General features: G+C 55.2%; 1 protein-coding gene across 3 annotated transcripts in view; it reads left to right on the top strand.

Moving 5' to 3' along the window:
- The window catches only part of EPHA8 (EPH receptor A8), a 130,881-nt gene extending 117,289 nt beyond the window's left edge, over positions 1-13,592 (top strand). For 2 of the 3 annotated variants that reach the window (XM_084651365.1, XM_084651366.1), the window contains exons 14-18: positions 889-1,038; positions 2,943-3,133; positions 4,275-4,430; positions 10,744-10,899; positions 10,993-13,592. In XM_084651365.1, coding sequence (XP_084507491.1) covers positions 889-1,038; positions 2,943-3,133; positions 4,275-4,430; positions 10,744-10,899; positions 10,993-11,107 — 768 coding nt within the window. In that variant the 3' untranslated portion in view covers positions 11,108-13,592. The remainder of the gene's footprint in view (positions 1-888; positions 1,039-2,942; positions 3,134-4,274; positions 4,431-10,743; positions 10,900-10,992) is intronic. The other variant, XM_084651367.1, reaches the window with a different exon arrangement.
- Positions 13,593-24,259: the final 10,667 nt, after the last annotated feature.

Below are 24,259 nucleotides of genomic sequence, written 5' to 3' on the forward strand. Positions count from 1 at the left end.
CTGTGACTCTGCTCCCAGCCCTGACCTGCTTTGTGGGCTGCTTTTCTGGCCCCTCTGGCTCTGGTTGCTGCAGCTCTGCTCCCAGGGCAAGTCTGCTCTCCCTGGGCTGTGCCTCTGGCTTTGGGACTGCAGCTCTGCTCCCAGGACAGGGTCTGCTCTCTCTGGATCTGGCACAACTCTGCTCCCCAGTTTAGCTTGGGCCCTGCTTTCTCCTTAGCTCGGCCCCCCTCTGTCTGACCCAGGCAATTCTAGCTCACACGGAGGAGGGGACCTCCCTGGCCTCCTGACTCCCTGATTAGCCTGCCCGCCCTGTCATTCAGGCTGACCTGGAGCGTTGGCCTCTCCCCATTGTTCCTGGGGACTGTCAGTCTCAGGGTCCTGATTCCCCATCGACCCTTCCCCTTTGAGTACTGGGAGCTAGCAACTAAAACACCCCCACTGAATGTTAGTAAGGGGGCAACAGTCCCCTTACATAATGCTGTGTGTACCTAGTGGCTGCGGGTTGGACCCTCAGCACTGACAGGGCTTGGGGCCTGTTTGTTTGGTCTCAAAGAATGGAGGGAACTAGGCTAAGCAAGACCAGGCCTGGGAGCTTTTTGCTGGGAGACCCGGGAGACTCCATGGTGTTTGAAAGCACAAAAGGTTCAGAGTCGGTGGGTCTCTGTAACAGACTGGGCGTGCTGGCGGTCCCGGAGATGCCAATGGCAGGTTCCAGGCTGATGCAAGTGGACACTCCCAATGCATGCCTGACCCCAGCTCCTGCTCGGGGCAGTGAGGCCCAGCTCCAGCTCTCCGCAATAACTGCGGAATGGCCTTGCTGCCCAGGTGCCAGCTCTTTGCCCTGGGTGGAGCCTGTCATGGACGGTTACCCTGTGTTCTGTGTTTCAGGGGGGGAAGATCCCCATCCGCTGGACGGCCCCCGAGGCCATCGCGTACCGCACGTTCTCCTCAGCCAGCGACGTGTGGAGCTACGGCGTCGTCATGTGGGAGGTGTTGGCCTATGGGGAGCGGCCCTACTGGAACATGACCAACCGTGATGTAAGGGAGCGTCATCCTGCCTCCGGCTGGGCTGGTATCAGGCCGGTTCCCTCCCTCCCTCTGCTAGGGGCGGCACCTCATGTTAATGGAGAGGTCATGAGGGCTCACGGCGACAAGTTACTGGGTGTCCCCGCCCCGCCGCGTGTGACTCGGTGTCCCTGCCCCGCCATGTGTGACTGGGTGTCCCCGCCCCGCCGCATGTGACTAGGTGTCTCTGCCCTGCTGCTTGTGACTGGGTGTCCCCTCCCCGCCGCGTGTGACTGGGTGTCCCCGCCGCGTGTGACTGGGGGTCCCCACCGCGTGTGACTGGGGGTCCCCGCCCCGCCGCATGTGACTAGGTGTCTCTGCCCTGCTGCTTGTGACTGGGTGTCCCCTCCCCGCCGCGTGTGACTGGGGGTCCCCACCGCGTGTGACTGGGGGTCCCCGCCCCGCCGCATGTGACTAGGTGTCTCTGCCCTGCTGCTTGTGACTGGGTGTCCCCTCCCCGCTGCGTGTGACTGGGTGTCCCCACCCCGCTGCGTGTGACTGGGTGCCCCCGCCGCGTGTGACTGGGGGTTCCCACCCCGCTGCGTCTGACTGGGTGTCCCCTCCCCGCTGCGTGTGACTGGGTGTCCCTGCCCCGCCGCGTGTGACTGGGTGTCCCCGCCCCGCCGCATGTGACTAGGTGTCTCTGCCCTGCTGCTTGTGACTGGGTGTCCCCTCCCCGCCGCGTGTGACTGGGGGTCCCCACCGCGTGTGACTGGGGGTCCCCGCCCCGCCGCATGTGACTAGGTGTCTCTGCCCTGCTGCTTGTGACTGGGTGTCCCCTCCCCGCTGCGTGTGACTGGGTGTCCCCACCCCGCTGCGTGTGACTGGGTGCCCCCGCCGCGTGTGACTGGGGGTTCCCACCCCGCTGCGTCTGACTGGGTGTCCCCTCCCCGCTGCGTGTGACTGGGTGTCCCTGCCCCGCCGCGTGTGACTGGGTGTCCCCGCCCCGCCGCATGTGACTAGGTGTCTCTGCCCTGCTGCTTGTGACTGGGTGTCCCTGCCGTGTGTGACTGGGTGTCCCCGCCGCGTGTGACTGGGGGTCCCCACCCCGCTGCGTGTGACTGGGTGTCTCTGCCCTGCTGCGTGTGACTGGGTGTCCCTGTCCCGCCGTGTGTGACTGGGTGTCCTCACCCCACCGTGTGTGACTGGGTGTCCCCTCCCTGCTACATGTGACTGGGTGTCCCCACCCCGCTGTGTGTTACTGGGTGTCTCTGCCCTGCTGCTTGTGACTGGGTGTCCCCGCCCTGCCGCGTGTGACTGGGTGCCCCTGCCCCGCCGCGTGTGACTGGGTGCCCCCGCCCCGCCGCATGTGACTGGGTGTCCCCGCCCCGCCGTGTGTGACAGGGTGTCCCCGCCCCGCTGCATGTGACTGGGTGTCTCTGCCCTGCTGTGTGTGACTGGGTGTCCTCGCCCCGCTGCTTGTGACTGGGTGACCCCGCCCCGCTGTGTGTCACTGGGTGTCCCCGCCCCGCTGTGTGTGACTGGGTGTCCCTGCCCCGCTGCGTGTGACAGGGTGTCCCCACCCCACTGCTTGTTACGGGGTGTCCCCACTGCATGTTATATATGTGCTTTAGGTGAGGTTGTGTTAGGGGGTTGCCGAGATGGAAAAGACAAAGGAAGGGAGGGGTTGGAGAGTGGGAGGGGGTTGGCGCAAAGAGCCAGTCAGCCCAAGGGATGGTGTGTTCAGCGTGAGACCTCCAGAGAACAGGGGCCTGCTACCACCGGTGGCCATTGGTTGCTGCTTGAGCTGCTGCTGCAGCTGCTCTGCGAGTTCAGTCTGTGGCTGGCTACGCAGAGCTTTGGAGCAAAGAGCCAGGCCCTCACAGAGTGCGCTCTGGGAGGGCTTTGTGCTCACCCCGAGCAAACCTATCTTTCAGGTCATTAATTCAGTGGAGGAGGGCTACCGCCTGCCTGCTCCCATGGGCTGCCCTACAGCCCTGCACCAGCTCATGCTGGACTGCTGGCAGAAGGATCGCAGTGAGCGGCCACGCTTCTCCCAGATCGTCAGCATCCTGGACAAGCTCATCCGCAACCCTGAGCATCTCAAGTGCACAGCCACAGTGAACCGGTAAGGCCTGCCACAGCCATGGTGAACCGGCAGGACCTGCCACAGCCATGGTGAACCGGCAGGGCCAGCCACAGCGCGGCTAACTGATAAGACCGGCCAAAGCCATGGTGAACCGGTAAGGCCACCCACAGCCATGGTGAACCAGTAGGGCCAGCAACGGCCACGGCAAACTGGTGGTGAACCATTAAGGACAGCCACAGCCATGGTGAACCAGTAGGGCCAGCCAAGGCAAACTGGTAAGACCAGCCAGAGCCATGGTGAACCAGTGGGGCCAGACACAGCCACAGTAACCTGGTAGGGCCAGCCACAGCACCAGCCAGTGCATCATAGCCACAGTGAATTGGAGAGAGACTCTTGCCCGATATGGCAACAATGGCTTCTCATTGACTAACATTGGCCACTTTATGCCTGTTTGCTGGCTACAGCCTCACACCAAGCCAGAGCGGACAGTGAGCTAGTTCACTGCCACAGTGAGACAGTCAGAGACCGAGCCAAGCCCAGGCTCTGAGCTGGCACCGGCCACATCAGGCACTCACATACCACAGTGATGGGCAACACAATGGATGGATCAGAGCCACAGAGACCTACTTAAAGCCTCCGTCCAAGCTAAAGCTTATGGCTAACACAGTCCAGGCCATAACTATAATGAGCCACACTAGCCTCCTAGCCTGGTGCTTATGGCTTCAGCACGGTCCTGGCCGCAGGCCTGGCTAACACCAGCCTGGAAAAGATGTCTCTTGAAAATAGGCTCAGCCGTGAGTGGAGCAGCTGCATTTCACACACTTGGATTCACATGCCCAGCCCATCTCCACACAAAGCTCAGTTGTACACACAAAATACACACAGGCACCGAAGTGCATACACAATACTAGGCCCTGGCAATGTGGATAACCCTCCAGTAGCCCTCTCTTTGGCTCTGCCTGACCAGAGAGGGCCCCAGCCCTCTTACCCCTGACCTTCACTTCTTGTGGAAACACAAGCCGTGGGGAGCGGTAATTGTGCAATGATAGAATAATGCTGGGGTGTCAGACTGCCATCCCCAGCTGCACAGCCTGGGCTATGGCTGCTTTCTTGGTACCTTGACTCCACTCGCTGATCCGCCCCTTAGCGCTAAGTTTATGCCTTTTCTCTTGTCTTCTAGGTTCACCCAAACTCCCTTTGACAGAGGTTTCTTTGATTTCACGAGCCGTTTCACCGTGGAGGACTGGCTGGATTCCATCAAACTGGGGCGCTATCGGGAGAACTTCGCGGTGGCGGGGTATTCCTCGTTGGGGATGGTGATGCGGATGAACATCGAGTGAGTATGAAGGGGGAGAAGTGACTGATGTAGGGGATGGCACCACTGGTCACCCCATCACCTTCTGCTGCCCTCCTACCTTGGGCTCTGTAGATCTTACAAGCTAAGCAGTGTTAGGCCTACTTAGCACCTGGAGGGGAGAAAATCCAGATACTGAAGGAAGTGGAGTTGGTGCGTCTCTCCTTGGTGCTCTTCTTTATGAGTCAGTCCTGAGCCAATGCCCCCAGGTGATGCTGAGCTCTGTGTGTGTGTGTGTGTGTGCACATGCATAGGGCTGTGTGTGTTTGTGCATGCGTGTGCATACGGCTCTGTGTGGTGTGACGCAGCAGGGAGGGGGGAGTTTTGACCTGGGAATGTGGCAGGGGAGTCTCCCTGGGGATGGGACACCTGAGGGCCTGTAACCTGAGCCAGGAGGGGGAGTTAACACCTCTGCCTGGGAATGTAGACAGAGGCTGCAAGAGAGAGCCTGCTAGGGGGGTTTAGTTTTCAGTTTGGGGCTGGGTGGTGGAACGCAGGGAACCCCAGGGCTGGGGTCTAAGGTCCCTGCTCCCCCAGAAGGACTTGACTGAGGGGTCCTGGTGGTACCCACAAGCTCTGTTTTAGACTGTGTTCCTATTGTCCAATAAACCTTCCGTTTTACTGGCTGGCTGAGAGTCACAGTGAATCCCAGGAACAGGGGTGCAGGCCTCGGACTCCCCCACACTCTGTGACAACTTCTCTCCCCCTTTTGAGACTGATCTGAGCGGGGTCACTCTGACCAGTGACCTGGGAAAGTTCAGGGCCCCCTCTCCGGGACAGCGCATCCGCTATCATGTTGGCACTTCCCTTCACATGGACCACGTCCATGTCATAATCCTGCAGGAGCAGGCTCCACCTCAGGAGTTTGGCATTGGCTCCTTTCATCTGGTGCAGCCAGGTCAGGGGAGAGTGGTTGGTGTACACGGTGAAGTGTCGCCTGAAGAGATATGGCTCTAGTTTCTTGAGGGCCCACACCATGGCCATGCACTCCTTCTCGATGGCCGCGTAGTGTTGCTCCCGGGATAGCAACTTCTTGCTCAGGTACATGATGGGGTGTCTCTCCCCCTTTTCATCCTCCTGCATTAACACCGCCCCCAGTCCCATGTCTGAGGTGTCGGTGAACGCCATAAAGGGCTTGTCAAAGTCTGGGTTTGCCAGAACTGGGCCACTGACCAGAGCCTCCTGCAGTGCCCAGAAAGCCTCTTGGCACTGCTTGGTCCAGACCACCTTGTCTGGCTTCCCCTTCTTGCATAGCTCGGTGATGGGGGTGGCTATGGCGATAAAACGGGGCACAAACCTTAGATAGTATCCTGCCAACCCAATAAAGGCTTGGACCTGTTTTTTGGTGTAGGGAGCGGGCCACTCTGATCACCTCCACCTTGGCTGGTTGGGGCTTTAGGCGGCTGCTCCCCACCCAATGGCCCAGGTAAGATACTTCAGCCATCTCCACCTTGCACTTCTCTGCTTTTACAGTCAGCCCAGCCTCCTGGAGTCGGTCCAGCACTTGTCTAACCTGGGACACATGGTCCTCCATCCCCCTCAGTAGCTGATCCACCAGGTGTTGGAAGGTGGCCGGAGCTCCCTTGAGGCCGAAAGGCAGGGTCAGGAACTCATAGAGCCCCACGTGATAAAGGCCAATTTCAGCCGGGCATCTGCATCCAGCGGCACTTGCCAGTAGCCCTTTGTAAGGTCCATGGTAGTAAGGTATCGAGCTCCTCCCAATTTGTCTAGGAGCTCATCAGGCCTGGGCATAGGGTAGTCATCCGATACAGTGATGGCATTGAGCTTCCGATAGTCCACACAGAACCGGATCGACCCGTCCTTTTTGGGGACCAGCACCACGGGTGAGGCCCAAGGGCTGGCTGATGGCTGGATCACCCCCAAAGCCAACATGTCCCTGACCTCTCTTTCCAGGTCCTGAGCAGTTTTCCCTGTGACTAGGAAGGGGAAGCATTTTATCGGCGGGTGCGATCCTGTCTGCACCCAGTGGACAGTCAGATTAGTGCATCCAGGCTGGTTGGAAAACAGCTGTCGGTGCGGATGTGGCACCCCCCTGACCTCAGCTTGCTGGGCAGGGGTTAGCTGATCATAGAGGGGAATTGTTTCCAAGGGTGAACCCGCTCTGGTCCCAGGGAATAGATCTACTAAAGGGTCACCTCCCTGCTCCTCCCAATGTCCACACACGGCCAACACCACATTCCCCCTGGCATAATATGGCTTCATCATATTCACATGGTACACCCGGCGGTGGTCCACCCGGTTCAACAGCTCCACCACATAGTTTACCTCATTTAGCTGCTTGACAACCTTGAAAGGGCCTTCCCAGGTGGCCTGTAGTTTGTTCTTTCTCACGGGGATGAGAACCATCACCTGATCCCCGGTGACGTAGGCACGGGCCCACGCTGTGCAGTCATACCAGACCTTCTGCTTCTTCTGGGCTCTGGCCAGATTCTCCCTGGCCAGGCCCATGAGTTCAGCAAGTCTCTCTCAGAAGATCAGGACATATTCCACCACTGACTCTCCATTGGGAGTGGCCTTCCCCTCCCATTCATCTCTCATCAGGTCCAGGGGGCCCCTTACCCTCCTTCCATATAACAGTTCGAAAGGCGAAAATCCGGTAGACTCCTGGGGTACCTCCCTTACACGAACAGCAGGTGAGGTAAGTATTTGTCCCAATCCTGCGGGTGCTGGTTCATAAAGGTTTTCAGCATCATCTTTAGCGTCCCATTGAACATCTCCACCAGCCCATTGGACTGGGGGTGATAAGCTGAGGCCCAGTTGTGCCGGACCCCACATTTCTCCCACAAGCACCGGAGCAGGGCCGACATGAAGTTGGATCCTTGGTCTGTCAAGACTTCCCTGGGGAACCCCACTCGGCTGAAAATGGTCAGGAGCGCATCCGCCACGGTGTCGGCTTCAATGGAAGCTAAGGGCACTGCCTCGGGGTAGTGGGTGGCGAAATCTACCACCACCAGAATGTATTTCTTCCCCGAGCGGGTCGTCTTGCTGAGAGGTCCCACTATGTCCATGGCCACCTTCTGGAAAGGTTCCTCTATGGTGGGCAAAGGTCTCAAAGCTGCTTTCCCCTTGTCCCGGGCCTTCCCCACCCTCTGACAGGGTCGCAGGATTGGCAATACTGCCGGACCGTGGTAAAGACCCCAGGCCAGTAAAAGTTCTGTAGCAACCTCTGCCGGGTGCGCCGGATTCCCTGGTGCCCTAAGAGGGGGATGTCACGGGCCAGGTACAGGAGCTTGCGGCGATACTTCTGGGGGACCCCCAGCTGCCTCCTGATCCCACAGGACTCCACTTCCCTTGTGGGAGCCCATTCTCGGTACAGGAACCCCTTCTCCCACAGGAACCTCTCCTGGCAGCCTCTCCTCATGGTCCGTACCACCCCGAGGTCGGCCAGGTCCCTGAGCTTCCGCAAGGAGGGATCTTTCCTCAACTCGGCCTGGAACTCAGCGGCTGGGGAAGGGATGGGGACCGGTTCCCTCTCACTGGCCGGGTCTGAGGTCACAGGCTCTCTGAGCCATGCCCCTCGACGCTCCCTCCCCACCAAGGTAGGGTCCTGCGCCTCCGATGTGGCACCCTCCCCAAGGTCAGGGCGCAGTGCCCCTCGCCGGCTCTGGCTACGGGTCACAACCAGGGCGGTCTGGGGGTTGCTTGGCCAGTCCTCTAGGCCCCCCACATCAAAACCTCAGTGGGCAAATGGTGGTGCACCCCCTCGTCCTTGGGGCCCTCCTTGGCGCCCCATTTCAGGTGTACCCTTGCCACGGGCACCTTGAATGGGGTCCCACCCATCCCCGTCAGGGTCAGGTAGGTGTTGGGCACCACCCGATCTGGGGCCACCACCTCGGGCCGGGCCAGCGTCACTTCCGCGCTCATATCCCAGTATCCATTGACCTTCCTCCCATCCACCTCCAGGGGAACAAGGCACTCTCTCCGGAGGGACAGCCCTGCACCCACCCTGTAAACCGACAATCCTGAGTCCAGAGCCTCCAGCCCTCTGGCGGAGCTGGCCGGGGGTATTCTTCCCTCCTGAGCATGTGGTAAGCTGGCAGCCCCCCTTGCCTGGGCCGTCTGCCCCTCGTCCAGCTGGGTCCCTACCCAGTTAACCCTGGGTAGGTTGGGTCTGCTCAGTCTGTCCCTGAGCCTGGGGCACTGGGTCCGTACGTGGCCTCTCTGGCCAGTGATAGCAGCTCAGGTCACGTTGGTCCCCTCGAGCAGGTTGGAGGGTGCTGACGCCAGGCGTTCCCCTTGGGAGGGGGTTCTCCACATTTCCCCGCTGGGAGGTCCCATGGTGACTCTCTCTCTGCATCGTGGGGGGCCTGTTCTTTTGGGACTCCTCCCTACTACCCAGCTGTCAACTTGTGGGTATATCCCTGCATTCGGTTGACCAGTTGTAGGTATGTGACCTCAAGCGTTTTACGCTGACTCCGGAACCTTTTCCAGTACATCTCGGGGGTCAGCCCAAACTCACGGAGCAGGGCCTGTTTGAACAGTTCGTAGTCCCCTGCCTCCGCCCCTTTCATTCGGCTGTACACCTCCACGGCTTTGGGGTCCAGTAAGGGGGTGAGAAACTGGAGCCTGTCTGCAGGGTCAACCCTGTGCATCTCACAGGCATTCTCAAAGGCTGTCAGGAAGCTATCTATGTCCTCCCCCTCCTTACGCTGGGCCAGGAGGCACTTATCAAAGCTCCTTGCAGTCTTGGGTCCCCCCTCACTCACCGCAGCCAGTGCCCCACTGCTCCTCAGCCTGGCCAGCTCCAGTTCATGATGACGTTGCCTCTCCTTCTCTTCCCGCTCATGCTGATGCTGCTTTTCATGATCCTCCAGCTCCCTCATTTTCATCTCCCTCTCCCATTTCAGCCGCCTCCGCTCCAGGGATGGGGAGCTCTGCCAGGAGGATCCCCTGCTGGCTGCCGGGGTCAGGGTGCCCTCGGTATTCGCTGGGCTTCCCCTAGCCCCTCCCCTAGGCATAGGTAGGAAGGGTCTTGGGATGTCCTCGGAGGCAGTCTGAACCCTCCCAGCCCGGTCAGGCCACAGGGCCCACGCTGCATCCACTGGGCGGCTTACCTCAGGGACAGGGATCGGGTCATCCAAGCGATCCCTCTCCTCCAACTGGACAATCAGCTGTTCCTTGGTGGACCTCACAATGTGCAGCCCCCTCTGCCTGCACAACTCCACCAGGTCGCTCTTTAGGCGTTTAGCATACATCTCCCTACTGACCACTTGCAGGCCGAGACAGCTTTCCATGGTTTCCAGGAAGAACCCCTAGGGTTCCAGTCCTTCTTGAGGTCACCACCTCTTTGCCAGGGTCGAGCTGCAGACTCCTCCACCCCTGGGACCGCTCGCTGCAATCCCCCGGGGGACCCTGTTACTGCAAAAATCCTTCTCTCTGGTCACACACTCCCAGGGGTTAACCGCCCCCGGAAACCGTCTCTCTCTCTGAATCTTCAGCACACCTGGTCCCCGTCAATCCCCCTTCATTTTACTGTTCCCCAGTCACTTACTGCAGGAAGCGCTGTTCACAGGGTGCAGTAGATCCCACTTCTGCCACCAGTTGTCACGGAGTCTGGGAGAGTCCGGGGCCTGCACCCCTCTTCCTGGGATTCACTGTGACTCTCAGCCAGCCAGTAAAACGGAAGGTTTATTGGATAATAGGAACACAGTCTAAAACAGAGCTTGTGGGTACCACCAGGACCCCTCAGTCAAGTCCTTCTGTGGGAGCAGGGACCTTAGACCCCAGCCCTGGGGTTCCCTGCGTTCCACCACCCAGCACCAAACTGAAAACTAAACTCCCCTAGCAGGCTCTCTCCTGCAGCCTCTGTCCACATTCCCGGGCAGAGGTGTTACCTTCCCCTTCCCCTCCCACTCCTGGCTCAGGTTACAGGCCCTCAGGTACCCCATCCCCAGTGAGACTCCCCTGCCACATTCCCAGGTCAACACTCCACCCCCGCTGCGTCACATACATAAGGCTGTGTGTGATGCGTAGGGCTCCATGTGTGTGTGTGCGTGCGTGCATAGGGCTCTGTGCACTTGTGTGTGTGTGACAAGATGGTGTGTCCAGCAGGGTTGGATGGGAGGCTACACAGTGGAAGCTCAGTGACAGTCAGGCCATTGCACAGCGTGATTGCAGAATGAGGGGATGCTAATCAGAGTTTCCTGGACACATCAGAGAAGCTTCTGAGTGGAGAGGGCTGTCTGTCCATCGGTCTGTGTGTCTGACTGGGTTATCTGTGAGCAACTCATTAAACAGAATCCAATTTCAGAGCATCGCTCTTACTTGCTCTTAGCCTGTCAGGAGCTGTTTCCCCTCTGCCTCCCTCTCCCCCTGGGGATAGCACAGGGGCAGGGGCCCTGGTGTGGGCCATGGAGAAAGACAGCCAGTCACTCCTGAGAACAGCACGTCAGCCCTCAGGACCAGACAATGGCTGCTCCGCCACTGGCAGGTGAGTGCAGCTGAGCCAGTGGAGGGGAAGCCCCGTGGCCTGGCCTGCAGCACAGGGGGAGCCGGGGTTCTGACGTTCCCTTTGTTTTCACAGTGACGTTCGGAGCCTGGGGATCACCCTCATGGGGCACCAGAAGAAGATTCTGAGCAGCATCCAGATCATGAGGTCTCAGCTGCTGAACACCAGTGGCCCCAGGCGGCATCTCTAATCGCCAGCTCCCCAGACCCAGCAGCTGGCAGTCCAAAAGCACTGATCCTGGCAGAGTGGCGAGCAAAGCCAGCGGGAGAAGCGCCGAGCCAGAACCTTGAGCCACTGTGGCTTTCTGTTGCCTTGCTGTGAGTCGCGCTCCCAAGGGAAAGTGGAAGAGCTTTCCAGGTACATTGCTGAATCTGCTGGCTCCTTCCTCTGGCTGAAGGTAGGAGCAGCCTCCAGAGCAGGGCAGGCCACTTCATTTTCCATCCTGTGTCCCTGCGGGGCCGGGGCTCCTAGCATGGCCTAGCTAGGGGCTGTGCAATAGAAGGGAGCAGCACTACCAAGCTGCTCCAGCAAGCTAACCACACGGGGTGTGCTGACCAGGCTGGGCCTTGCAAAGGGAGTAGCACTGACTGACAGCGATGGCGGGAGCAGCCGGGCAAGTCTCTTCCATGCGCTGCTGCCGACTGTGTCTGAGCTGCTATTGTACTACCTGGAGGCTTAGCTGGATCTCTGAGCCTAGCCGGGCCTCCCACACCATTGCATGGCAGAGACAGCAAAGCGCCCACTCCCACCACCCTGTGATGGTTCCTGCTCTACCCAAGACCTCCAGACCATGAGGCTCCCAGGGTCATTGCCACTGCTCTCAGGAGAGTCACTGGGAAACTGGACCATCTTGAGCCTCCTGCGGCAGTTTCACGGGTGCTGTGAGCGGAGGGGACTTCCTTGGAGCTGGGGAGAGGGGCCCAGGAGCACTGGCGCCTGCTCGGGGAGACGTGAGACGTGCTGTCAAAGGAGAACCCAGAACCCGCTAGGAAGTCACCACTTCCTGAATGCACCAGCACTGAACCCAGCACAGGCAGGCCAGGGCGAGGGGAGAGCATGTGTCTTAGGGCTACACGCTCAGGTTTTCCTCCGGAGCAGAGGTCAGTCTTGTGCCGCATGAGGGGCCGTGTCCCCTCTCACGGTCCTGTCACATCTTCTTCCGTGTCTGAGGGGGCTGTATTGAACTCTGTTCCTACATTGCCTAAAAACAGCCAGGGGCTGCCCGAGCCAGTCTGCCTCATTGTGTTCACAGAGCCTGGCCAAGCCTCCCCTGGAGACAGTCACCAGCGGCACTGCTCCCAGCAGCACGCCGAGCTGCGAACACACCATGCCCCTGCCCAAGGCTGTGCCCAGCTGTCAGATCCAGGCTGCCCAGCAGGTGAGGGCTTCTCCACGCCACCCTGACAGGAGCTGCGCCAGCTCCCTGCTTGCGCCCCCTGCTGGTGAGCGCGCCCTGGCACGATGCGGGGCTTTGGAAGGCAGCAGGCCAGTGCACTGAGGTTGTTGGACGCACTGAGCTGTCCCCAGAGGCAGAGACTTGCTCGAAGCAGAGGGACTGGCACAGGCTGGAGAGGAAAGCGGGCCTCTTGCTCCCCTTTGTAAATACAATTTTCTACCATGTTCAAAGCTGGTTTACTATGTCTGACTTTAGACACGCAAAAATGATCTCAAAGCACAGAAAGCCCAGCCCAGAGGTGGCCACGCTGCCAAGACTCTTCAAGGGGGCATGTAGCCGGAGCTCACTGAGGGGCCCCACTCCATGGGGCAGGGGCAAAGAGCTCCACCCAATGCTGCTGTTACTTGTGTGTCTGAGACCCATGCCGGTTCGCAGGCGAGGCCAGAGTCCGCTCTCAGTTATGGCAGAGGAAATCCAGAGGCACTCCGTTGGTCCCAGTAGGGATAGTCTGGATTTACACCAGCACATGTGACAGCAGGATTTGGCCCGAGGTCGCCTTCCAGCAGCGCCAGATGAACTGGAGGATGGTGGGATGTGGGGGGAGGGGTTAAAGCCATTTTCCAGTCTGCAATAATCCTGGCTAAGCTAAACCCTCCCTGGGCTTGGTTTAGTTTTCTATCCAGGGCATCTACATCTCAATTCTACTCTAGGACTATATCGTGGGCACTCTACTGCTTCCTATGGAAGCTCTTCCAAACGAGGGCTAGATGCAGTATGTGGTTCTAGGTACATTGCACCCTCTGTGCACTCAGACCCCTCACGCGCCAATCCTGGGGTCTGTGTACTCGGAGCTTTACGCAGCACATGGAATGCGTGGAGGAGGGTGCTGGCTGGGCCTTACCCGACCTGCGGCACATGGGAGGTATAAGGGCAGGAGGGTTCTGGATAGATCCTGGTTCCCGGGGGGCAGAGGGTTGCTGGATGGTCCCTAGGGACGGGGAGGGTTGCTGGATGTGTCCTGGTACCCAGGGATGGGGGGTGGGGTTGCTGGACAGCCCCAACCCCTGGGGATGGGAGTTGCTGGATGGGCCCTGGTACCCAGAGGATGGGGGGTTGCTGGCCAGGTGCTGGTCCCTGGCAGAGGAGTGTTGCTGGATGGGCCCAGGTCCCCAGGGACAGGGAGTTGCTAGATGGCCCTTGCCTCTCTCTTCCTTGCCCTTCTTTTATGGTCTGAGTCTGCACCTCTTCCCGGACAATAAAACTCTTCCCATTGCCCATTTCTCTGTCTCTTATTGACAAATGTGTCATGTGGGGCTGCTCGCACGGGGCACAAGGGCTGGTGAAGCTGCTAAGGGATCCACAGGCGGCTGCTGCCATCCCTTCCGGGAGGCATGGGGCCGCCCAAGGGGCCCTGCCCAGGGGAGTCAGCACCCCTTCCCTTCTCTCGCCCCACACAGCACTGCACACACAGGGCAGGCCTTTCGGTTATTTTACGTGTGAGATTCTGTGGGCAGGCTCCCAGCTCAAGGAGCATGTTGAGCTGAGAAATGGGGAGTGGCAAAGCCAATATGAGTTATATAGTGTGAGTGCATGAGTGTGTGAGTGCATGCACATGGGTGTGTTTGTGTGTGCATAGCATGTGTATGGATGTGTGTGCATGTATGTGCAAAGCATATGTGTGCATGGATGCACTTGTATGTGAATGCAAGCACATGTGCATTTTGTGCATAGTGTGAGTGTGCATGGATGTGCATGTGTGTATAAGTGCAGGCATGTGTGTAGCATGAGTGTGTGTGCATAGGGTGTCTGTGTGCGCGTAGCATGAATGTGTCTGTATGGGTGGGTGGGAAGAGAAGAGTTAGTGTCATTGCTGTTGTTGTTACAGTCCAATCCCATTTCATCCTGGGTGCTCGTTGGATGGAGGAGTCACCTGGGTCCCTCTCTCTGGCCAGGTGTGGTCAGGACTTCTCTCAGGACCAGGAGGACAAAGGCCCTGGGTCCCAGGAGATGGTGGACGAGGCAGCCGTGATGGTGAAGCTTGGCCCAGTAGCCAATTTTTCTCCTCTACATCTCTTTCTTTAAGGCCTCACAAAGGGAGTTGTTAGGGGGCTTATTCCTTCACCCACTTAACTTCCCTGGTCCTTCTCGCATGAACAGAGAGCAACAACACCCGAAGTCCAAAGGTGCAAACAATTTGACGTTTATTGGGGTGAACTTCCAGCAAGCATGATTCCAGTTTCCTTCTGTCCCCTTCCCAGTTCTGACACCACAGAGCCTTACACCTGTGTCCCTGATCTCATTTCCTGCCTTTAGCTCAACATGATTCTAATTTCCCCACCCCCATTCCCTGTTCCCATTTTCCCCCTTAGCAAAACATGATTCCAATTTCCCCACCCACCCACTTACTGACGCACACACACACTTCCTGATTGACTGCAGACTATATAGTAAAACTTGAGTTCGTCTTAGCTATACCTTAACCAATCATTTTCCTGAAATTTAACTAACCAATCCTAACATATTGTAACATGATTATTTAACCAATTATATCTCACCACCTTAATTAGTTTACACCCAGGAAAATTAATTATACAGCAGACAGAAACAATCACAGAACCAGACAGAGATTATGCAGACAAACAGTGGGGAAATGGGGACTACAGTGATAGAACAACAAAGAAATGAGGATTTCACATCTCAGCTATGGATAAGCGAGTTCTTACCAAACAGAAAACTATCAACCTAAATTTCCTTTTACATCTTCTAGGCACTTCCCTTTCTCTGGAGGCGATAGGCATCATCAGGACAGGATTGTATCCTAACAGCCCAATAGCACCTTCTTTCAGTGTGACTAGTTTGGAATGGGAGGAGGTGACCGGTCGCTTCCCAGCTTATGGCTGCCTCTGCTGCTTAGCCAAAGGCCTTAGCCTAAGAACAGGGCCTCAGACTGTCACAGTAAGAGAAGGCTCTTACATCGGCAGACAGTGATTTTGATTCTTTCTTTTATACCTCTAGAACTAGCTAAGTGATAAGAATACACCTAAATTCTTAGAGTCTAGGCCTTTACAGACAGGCCTGAATATCTATATCCTAACAGGAGTGATGGGCACAATAGCCCAACGGCACCTAGTTTCTGACGTGGCAATTTTGGTTCACTGATTTCCAGTTCCGCACTTTCCAGTTTACCAGGCATGATCTGACCGCAGTGCTTGGCTTTGGACTCATTCAGGCTGTCTGTCTGTTTCCCTTTCATACCTTTTCCCATCACGACCTGCTGTTATCAGTTACTGCGCCATCTTCTGAACTTCCCCTCACTTCTTCCAGCGGAACCCACAATGAGGGTGTGCTTGTAGGTCCAGTTACTACGACAGGCCCCACAGGAATAGAGCAGCAATTCCTTTCTGGGCCTGACAGAGAAACGAGCTGTGACAAAAAGACCAACGCAAAATGGAAAAGTAAAACACTCCAAGGATGCACATTTCCTGCTAGGGCTCCAACAGGCCTAGCCTAGAATAACCTCAGCAACAGGCTTATGTCAAGCACTAACGCTGAGCCAGGGTCCCAAGGAGTCGCTACAGCAAGTCTGTTCAATTTCATCTGCAGGCCTGGCTGAATCCTAGCCTTTGTCAGTTTTCGGTAGGTTCTGGGTACTGCAGATTTACCCAGATACAATACTTGGCTCCACCCGCAAATTCAAAAATCATTATAAATATCCAAACTAAAGGCAGGCGAACTGCTTTTGAGCAATGAACCTGTGACCCTAGCTATGCTATAACGGAGAAGAAAGCCACCAGGATCTGCTACGGAGGAATCTGCAGATCTGGAGGGGCAAAAAGGGATGAGTGTATGTTTAAAGCATGAGAAGCATGTGTTTCCTTGCACCATTATTGTGAACAGATGCTGCTCACCACCCTTACTAAGGTGAAAATGTCAAAGGCAGATATTTCATATGCCCATCAAAAGCATCACTCACCCCAGGAAGTGGGGAGCAGAAATTTGCCGGGTGTTTTAAGCTTCCACATTGCATTGATTCATAAAGCTGACATTCACATTCTGCCAGATTTAGGGGGTTTCACCTTAGGCATTCAATCCAAAAGCAAGCACCTGCCCCCAGGGAGCTTATGTGTGTTAGAGACTGGCCTAGGCGTACCTGGCTGACAGCTAAGCATGCAACATGCAGAGTGACATATCCATGGGGTTATAGGGGACTACTATTCAGAGTCCTCTGCACAGCTACAATATTATTAACCTCTGCAAATTAAACAAACATGTCCATGCTAATAGCCGCTCACTAGATAGCCTCCCCCAAGCCCCCACTTGTGACAAGGGACCTGAGTTTCCAGTTTTGTAACATTACGATTCTCCCTTCCCCCTCTTTAAGAGGTACCTGCAACTCCTGAGAAAAACAGTCCCGGCCAGGGCTAGCCAACCAGGGGCCAAGAGGCTGGCTCCTGATGTGTTTTATCTCCCGATGTGTTTTAGCATGGCCCCACTGGATGCTGAAGCCAGAAGACACAGTTTAGTTTTCAGATTATCCAAGTCCTTATGTTCTTGCAGTGAAGGGGCCAGCCAGGCAGCAGGGCAAAGGGGCAGGTGACTGTACATTCAGGTGGGCCTGGCAGGTTCAGGCCACCTGTGCTCCCATTTACCTACATTGTCAGGGTATCTCTGAGCTTCCTGGGAAGCAGCAGGGGGAAGGGCAGGGCAATTAATCAGACAGGAACAGATGTTTTGCTGCGTGGGCTCAGGGTTGGGGGCGTCCAAGGAGTGACACACAGGCCAGGCATGTTGTCTATCTGTTTAGAAAGAAACCAGGGGTTGTAGATGGGAATCCTAAAATCAGTCCTGCTGTGGGGGACCAGCTGGCCAAGCAGACAAACCCTCCCAACCCAGGAGCCCCTACAGAGCCCTCAGCATATTTACAATGCCAAACGGAGATGCTTGTGCAGCCAAGTAACCATTTGACATGTTTCCCAAAGATTTATCGCAGAGATAAACCACAGCAATCAGCATCCCGTCCCCCCTTTCCCCCCCATGAGCATCCCCAGCAGAGAGCCAGGGACACCAACCTGCAAACACTCAGTCTCTAGAATTACTATATTGAAACCGCCATGGAACCAGGGCTGGCCTTACCATGAGGGGAACTGAGGCGGCTGCCTCAGGTGCCAGACTGTTGTGGGGGGGTGGGGGGAATGCCACTAGGACCCAGAGTGTAGACAATTGTGTCTGCTGCTGGTGCATCTGGATTCTCTCTGCTCGAGATGCACAGAGATGGGGGAGTGCTGTGCTGGAGGAAGGAGGGCACAAGAGACAGAACAGGCAGGCAGGAGAAAAAGTGAGGGGGCATAACAGAAAGCAGCAGGAGCTGCAGGGAGAGAGAGGAGGAGGAGCCTCTTATGTACCTCACTAGCACCCCAGGAGCCTGGACTGATTAACCCCAACTTCTCAGGGAGCTTCCTGTTTCCTGCTGCTTCCCTGAACCCACTTAAGGAGACCAGGCAATCAAATGAAGTAGTAGGAGCCAGTTAGGCCCTTAAGACACTGATATCTTCCCTCACTCAGGACCTGCTACTAGCCTGCTTATTTGTCCCCTTCAATTGAGTGTTGAGCAGAGGTGAAAGTAAGCCCGTATGCTCTGGTACAGCAAACCGGTAAGAGCTGGTGCGCTGTACCAGGACCGGCTTTCCGAGAGGGCAATTTAAAGCCCTGTGGTAGCGGCGGCAGGGCTGCGGCGGGGATTTAAAGCTCCAGCCACTGCTACTGCCCCGGGGCCCTTTAAATCCCGGTCTTAGCCGTGCTGCCTGAGCCCCGGGGTAGCGGTGGCGGGGCTCTGGTGGGGATTTAAAAGGCCCCGGAGCTCCAGCTGCCGCTACCCACCCAGGACCTTTTAAATCTCCGCCTGAGCCCTGCTGCCCGAGCCCTGGGGTAGTGATGGCGGGGCTCTGGCGGGGATTTAAAGGGCCCCGGAGCACCAGACCCCGCTACCTCCCGGGGCCCTTTAAATCCCCGCCTGAGCCCTGCTGCCAAAGCCCTGGGGTAGCGGCGGCGGGGCTCCGGAGAGGATTTAAAGGGCTGGGGAGGTAGTGGCTGCTGGAGCCCCAAGCCCTTTAAATCCCCGCCTGAGCCCTGCTGCCCAAGCCCTGGGGTAGGGGTGGGGGGGCTCTGGTGGGGATTTAAAGAGCCCCGGAGCTCCAGCCACAGCTACTGCCCAGGCCCTTTAAATCCCCGCTGGAGCCCTGCTGCCGAAGGCCTGGGGTAGTGGCGGTGGGGCTCCGGAGGACATTTAAGACATTTAGGCCTCAGGCGGGGATTTAAAGGGCTCGGGGCTCCAGCAGCTGCTACCACAGCAGAGCCCCAGGCCCTTTAAAGCTCTGCCAGAGCCCAGAGCCCTGGGATAGCGGTGGCAGCTGGGAGCCCCCAGGGCTCCTCAGTGATTTAAAGGGCCCGGGGCTCCACTGCGGTAGTGGCAGGTATGTTAGTAGTGGCGGGTAGTGGCAGGTAGTGGCAGTAGCCTATCAGGTATGTTGGCAACAAGAAGAAAGCCAAGGAATGTGTGGGCCCCTTACTGAATGAGGGAGGCAACCTAGTGACAGAGGATGTGGAAAAAGCTAATGTACTCAATGCTTTTTTTGCCTCTGTTTTCACTAACAAGGTCAGCTCCCAGACTGCTGCGCTGGGCATCACAAAATGCAGAAGAGATGGCCAGCCCTCTGTGGAGATAGAGGTGGTTAGGGACTATTTAGAAAAGCTGGACGTGCACAAGTCCATGGGGCCGGACGAGTTGCATCCGAGAGTGCTGAAGGAATTGGCGGCTGTGATTGCAGAGCCACTGGCCATTATCTTTGAAAACTCGTGGCGAACCGGGGAAGTCCCGGACGACTGGAAAAAGGCTAATGTAGTGCCAATCTTTAAAAAAGGGAAGAAGGAAGATCCTGGGAACTACAGGCCAGTCAGCCTCACCTCAGTCCCTGGAAAAATCATGGAGCAAGTCCTGAAAGAATCAATACTGAAGCACTTGCATGAGAGGAAAGTGATCAGGAACAGCCAGCATGGATTCACCAAGGGAAGGTCATGCCTGACTAATCTAATCGCCTTTTATGATGAGATTACTGGTTCTGTGGATGAAGGGAAAGCAGTGGATGTATTGTTTCTTGACTTTAGGAAAGCTTTTGACACGGTCTCCCATAGTATTCTTGTCAGCAAGTTAAGGAAGTATGGGCTGGATGAATGCACTATAAGGTGGGTAGAAAGCTGGCTAGATTGTCGGGCTCAACGGGTAGTGATCAATGGCTCCATGTCTAGTTGGCAGCCGGTATCAAGTGGAGTGCCCCAAGGGTCGGTCCTGGGGCCGGTTTTATTCAATATCTTCATAAATGATCTGGAGGATGGTGTGGATTGCACTCTCAGCAAATTTGCGGATGATACTAAACTGGGAGGAGTGGTAGATACGCTGGAGGGGAGGGATAGGATACAGAAGGACCTAGACCAATTGGAAGATTGGGCCAAAAGGAATCTGATGAGGTTCAATAAGGATAAGTGCAGGGTCCTGCACTTAGGACGGAAGAACCCAATGCCCAGCTACAGACTAGGGACCGAATGGCTAGGCAGCAGTTCTGCGGAAAACGACCTAGGGGTGACAGTGGACGAGAAGCTGGATATGAGTCAGCAGTGTGCCCTTGTTGCCAAGAAGGCCAATGGCATTTTGGGATGTATAAGTAGGGGCATAGCGAGCAGATCGAGGGACGTGATCGTTCCCCTCTATTCGACATTGGTGAGGCCTCATCTGGAGTACTGTGTCCAGTTTTGGGCCCCACACTTCAAGAAGGATGTGGATAAATTGGAGAGAGTCCAGCGAAGGGCAACGAAAATGATTAGGGGACTGGAACACATGACTTATGAGGAGAGGCTAAGGGAGCTGGGATTGTTTAGCCTGCAGAAGAGAAGAATGAGGGGGGATTTGATAGCTGCTTTCAACTACCTGAAAGGGGGTTCCAAAGAGGATGGCTCTAGACTGTTCTCAATGGTAGCAGATGACAGAACGAGGAGTAATGGTCTCAAGTTGCAGTGGGGGAGGTTTAGATTGGATATTAGGAAAAACTTTTTCACTAAGAGGGTGGTGAAACACTGGAATGAGTTACCTAGGGAGGTGGTAGAATCTCCTTCCTTAGAGGTTTTTAAGGTCAGGCTTGACAAAGCCCTGGCTGGGATGATTTAACTGGGAATTGGTCCTGCTTTGAGCAGGGGGTTGGACTAGATGACCTTCTGGGGTCCCTTCCAACCCTGATATTCTATGATTCTATGATTCTATGAAACACCAAATTGGGAAGATAGATGATGCCATAGTTGCCATTATGGAGGATAAGGCTATGACAGGAACTGTTCGTGGGAGAACAGTGGCAGAGGGAAATGGAATCACCAGAAACATACTTAACTTCAAATTTCTGTGTGGCTTAGTGTTATGGCATGACATACTGTTTGAAATAAATGTTGTAAGCAAGAGACTCCAAGGTGTTGACCTTGATATATCTGGAGCAATGGAACAACTGGACAAAGCAAAGTCATACCTACAGTCTTACCGGTCAGATGGGGGATGTCAAAACGTTCTGAAAAGCACAGAAGTTGGCAGAAGAACTTCACACTGAAACTATTTTCCCAGCCATTCAAGAATACAAGAGTCACCGAAGAAGAAGATATTTTGATGACGAGGCCCAGGATAATCCCATAAGAGACCCCAAACAACAATTCAAAGTTGAACTCTTTAACCAGCTGCTAGATTGTGCAATACAGTCAGTTAAAGAATGTTTCATGCAGCTCAGGGAAGACAGCAGTATATTTGGGATGTTGTACGATATTCCAAAACACCTCACTATACCCGAAGAAGACCTACACCAGCAATGCAGGGCACTAGAGACAGTGTTGACACATGATGACATGCGCGATATTGATGCGAGTGATTTAGGTGATGAACTGAAAGCCCTTTCAAGATACATTTCAGCAGGATCAACTCCAAAGGCTGTTCTGGAATATATGTGCACAAATAAGATGATCACCCTCTTTACAAATGCTTTTGTTGCTCTGCGCATACTTCTAACACTTCCTGTAACAGTTGCCAGTGGAGAACGCAGCTTCTCCAAGCTGAAGTTAATAAAAACACATCTACGCTCCACAAAGACACAGGAGAGGGTGGTCAATAGAGCATGAGCTAGCGCAGACTGTGGACCTTCAGCAGGAAGCAGTTCAAATCTTTGCAACCAAGACAGCACGGAAAGCACCACTTTGATTATTCAAACAGATAACAATGCCAGTGTTTACTATGCAGACAGGAAAAGTTACATTTGCTGTTCAGGCATTTGAAAGTGAAGTGTTATTTAAGATTTTTGAACAAGGCATTTTAAGTTGTTAGTTCTCCTTTATTGGGGTTGGTAGCAGAGGAGTAGAACAGGAAGAAGGCAGAATTGAGAACTTTCAAAGTTTTGGCCCAAGCAAGGGGGCATGGGGGCATCATTTGAGCTCCCCACCTCAGGTGCCAAAGTGTTGTGGGCCAGCCCTGCATGGAACAGAAGCAAAGGTAGAAAGGATCATGACAGTGTCACGCCCAGTCTCGCAGCCCAAATCAATTCCTTTCATAGAGTGGAAGCCAGTGCCCACCAGCACCTCACAGGGTTCGGCCCCAGGGCAGTTTGTGTCCCAAGCAGAGACATCCTGTTCCAGTGATAGCCAGGCATCAAGGCAAGTAATCCATTCTTTCATTGGTGGACTAGATTTCCTTCTCTAGTAATGGATAGTGCCATTTTTAGGTACTGACCAGGCAATCCCACTATATTTGCTTTGCTATCTGTCCAAGCTGAACTGGGATACATCATTAATAATACAAACCCCTGCATGCTGTCAGCATTATTAAGGTGCTTGGTCACTGTGGTACAGGACTTTAAAAGAGCCAGCAGTTCTACGTGACATTGCCCACGTTGACTTTACACATGCACAATCCCTCTTCTTTGTGTCAGTTTTATGAAATCTTTCTGAGGTCAAACACGCTCTGTGGCTAAAGTGAACAAAGGGCAATTTCTGCTTGATCGTTATTGATATTCCTATCTGCTCACATATCAGCCCAACTGCTGAGGACACTGGATTCCTGGCCCCCGTCCCTCTTCACTTTACACTTAGCTGTGTGTTCAAGAAGATTACTCCGCATAAACGGATAGGAGATTGAAACATCACTATCGATGTTCTAACAGTTAAACTGGTTAAAAGCTGGCTCCACAGATACAGTTGCCTTAGAAATTTCCCTTAAACAATATCTATGTTGTAAATCACAATAGACATGTCTCTTAGCCTGAGAACTCCTCAGAGGATATCAATATACGCATTCTGAAAGCTCATAATCCCATTTCATCCCAGTCTGGAAACAGACTTGGCTCTGGAGAGCCTCAAGTAATCGCAGGAGCGGGAGCAGAGGCCAGAGCCACACCCTGGAGTTATTTCCCAGTTGCTGAGAAAGTTGTGCCCAATTGTCAAAGCAAGGCATGTGCAACAAGCTGAGGTTCAGCTTTAGTCAAACGGGAGGAAGTGCTTCGGGATCACAGGGATTAAGGCTTGCCTCGGAAAAGTAGCGAAAGATTTCCAACCCCCTCAGGTTAAGGCTGTGTCTACACTTGTCATTTTTGGATTCAGTTCCCAGAGGGTGCAGCTTCCCGAGTGGCAGCACTAGAGCAGGCTGTATGTAGAGCCAGGAGCTGGGGCATTCACCATGAGGCCGTCTAACCCAGAGAACATGATGAGAAAAAGTCTTGAGCATGCTGGAGCCTTGTCTACGCTGCAGTTTTGCTTGGGGCCACCCCCACTTGAGTGACACCCTGGGAGTTACTGGGTTGAAAACTCCTTGCACTTGATTCACTGAGAAGCGTAGGTGTGATGACACCCAGCAGCGCCACGCCTTGAAAATCACTGGGATTCACAACGCTGGAGGTAGTGACCCAGGTACAAGTATGGGGCAATGGCCCAGGATATTGGCACGATGGTCCACAGGCAGTGGGGGTTTTAGCTGATATCTCCTGAGGGTCACACAGGCACAGAGAACACAGCTGCTACTGGCAACCCAAAACTGCCCAGGCCTGTATGCTGCTAGCCTGTTTACTGCAATGGTGCCAGCCGAACTTGTCACACAGTGGTGTTGGAAAGCGTCCCACAGTGCAGGAAGAAATAAGGCTGCTGTCCCTAGAAACTTTCAGGAGAGTTACAGAGTATGGCTGAGTTCCTCCATTAATGTTTCCTTGAGTTCTCTCAGGAAGATAAAGGGTCACCCCGATGTGTACATAAACTACTCTGCCCCCTGCCCGCCCAACAAGGGAATGAAAACCAGATCCCAGCGCTACCTCTGTTTGTTACAGCGCTACCTCTTTTCGTATCAGTAAAGCAATAAAACCCCCGACACCTGTGTCTTGTTAACTTGGGGATGGGCCGGGCGCCATCTTTAAACGTAAACAGCGTAAGGAAAAATGCACTCACGTTTACCGAAGGTCTCTGCCTCTTCATCAGGTTCATCCCTGAACAACTGGTGGGGCTAGCTAGACTGTGGTGGGCTCTTGAAGAGGTCCTGGCTCACGGGATGGCTGGAGTCCCCTTCCTCCTCCTCTTCTCTGTTCACAGCAGGAGTCTCTGCCTCTGGCTCCTTCAATGTGTCCATGGTGGTCTGCATGGCGCTGGTGGGGTCTCCGCCGAGCATAGCCTACAGCTCATAGTAAAAACAGCAGGTCTGGGGGGCAGCACCAGCTCTACTGTCGTGCTTCCTGGCCTTGTGGTATGCCTAGCAGAGTTCCTTTGCTTTCATGCGGCACTGCTGCTGGTCCCTGACATACCCCTTTGCCTGCATCCCCCATGCAATCTGCTTGTAGCTGTCCTTGTTTCTGCAGTTGCTCCCAGGCAGGCAGGCTCTTCCCAGTTAACAGC

This window comes from Lepidochelys olivacea, assembly GCF_965140295.1.
Source record: "Lepidochelys olivacea isolate rLepOli2 genome assembly, chromosome: 18".
In the NCBI taxonomy this organism is placed as follows: Eukaryota; Metazoa; Chordata; order Testudines; family Cheloniidae; genus Lepidochelys; species Lepidochelys olivacea.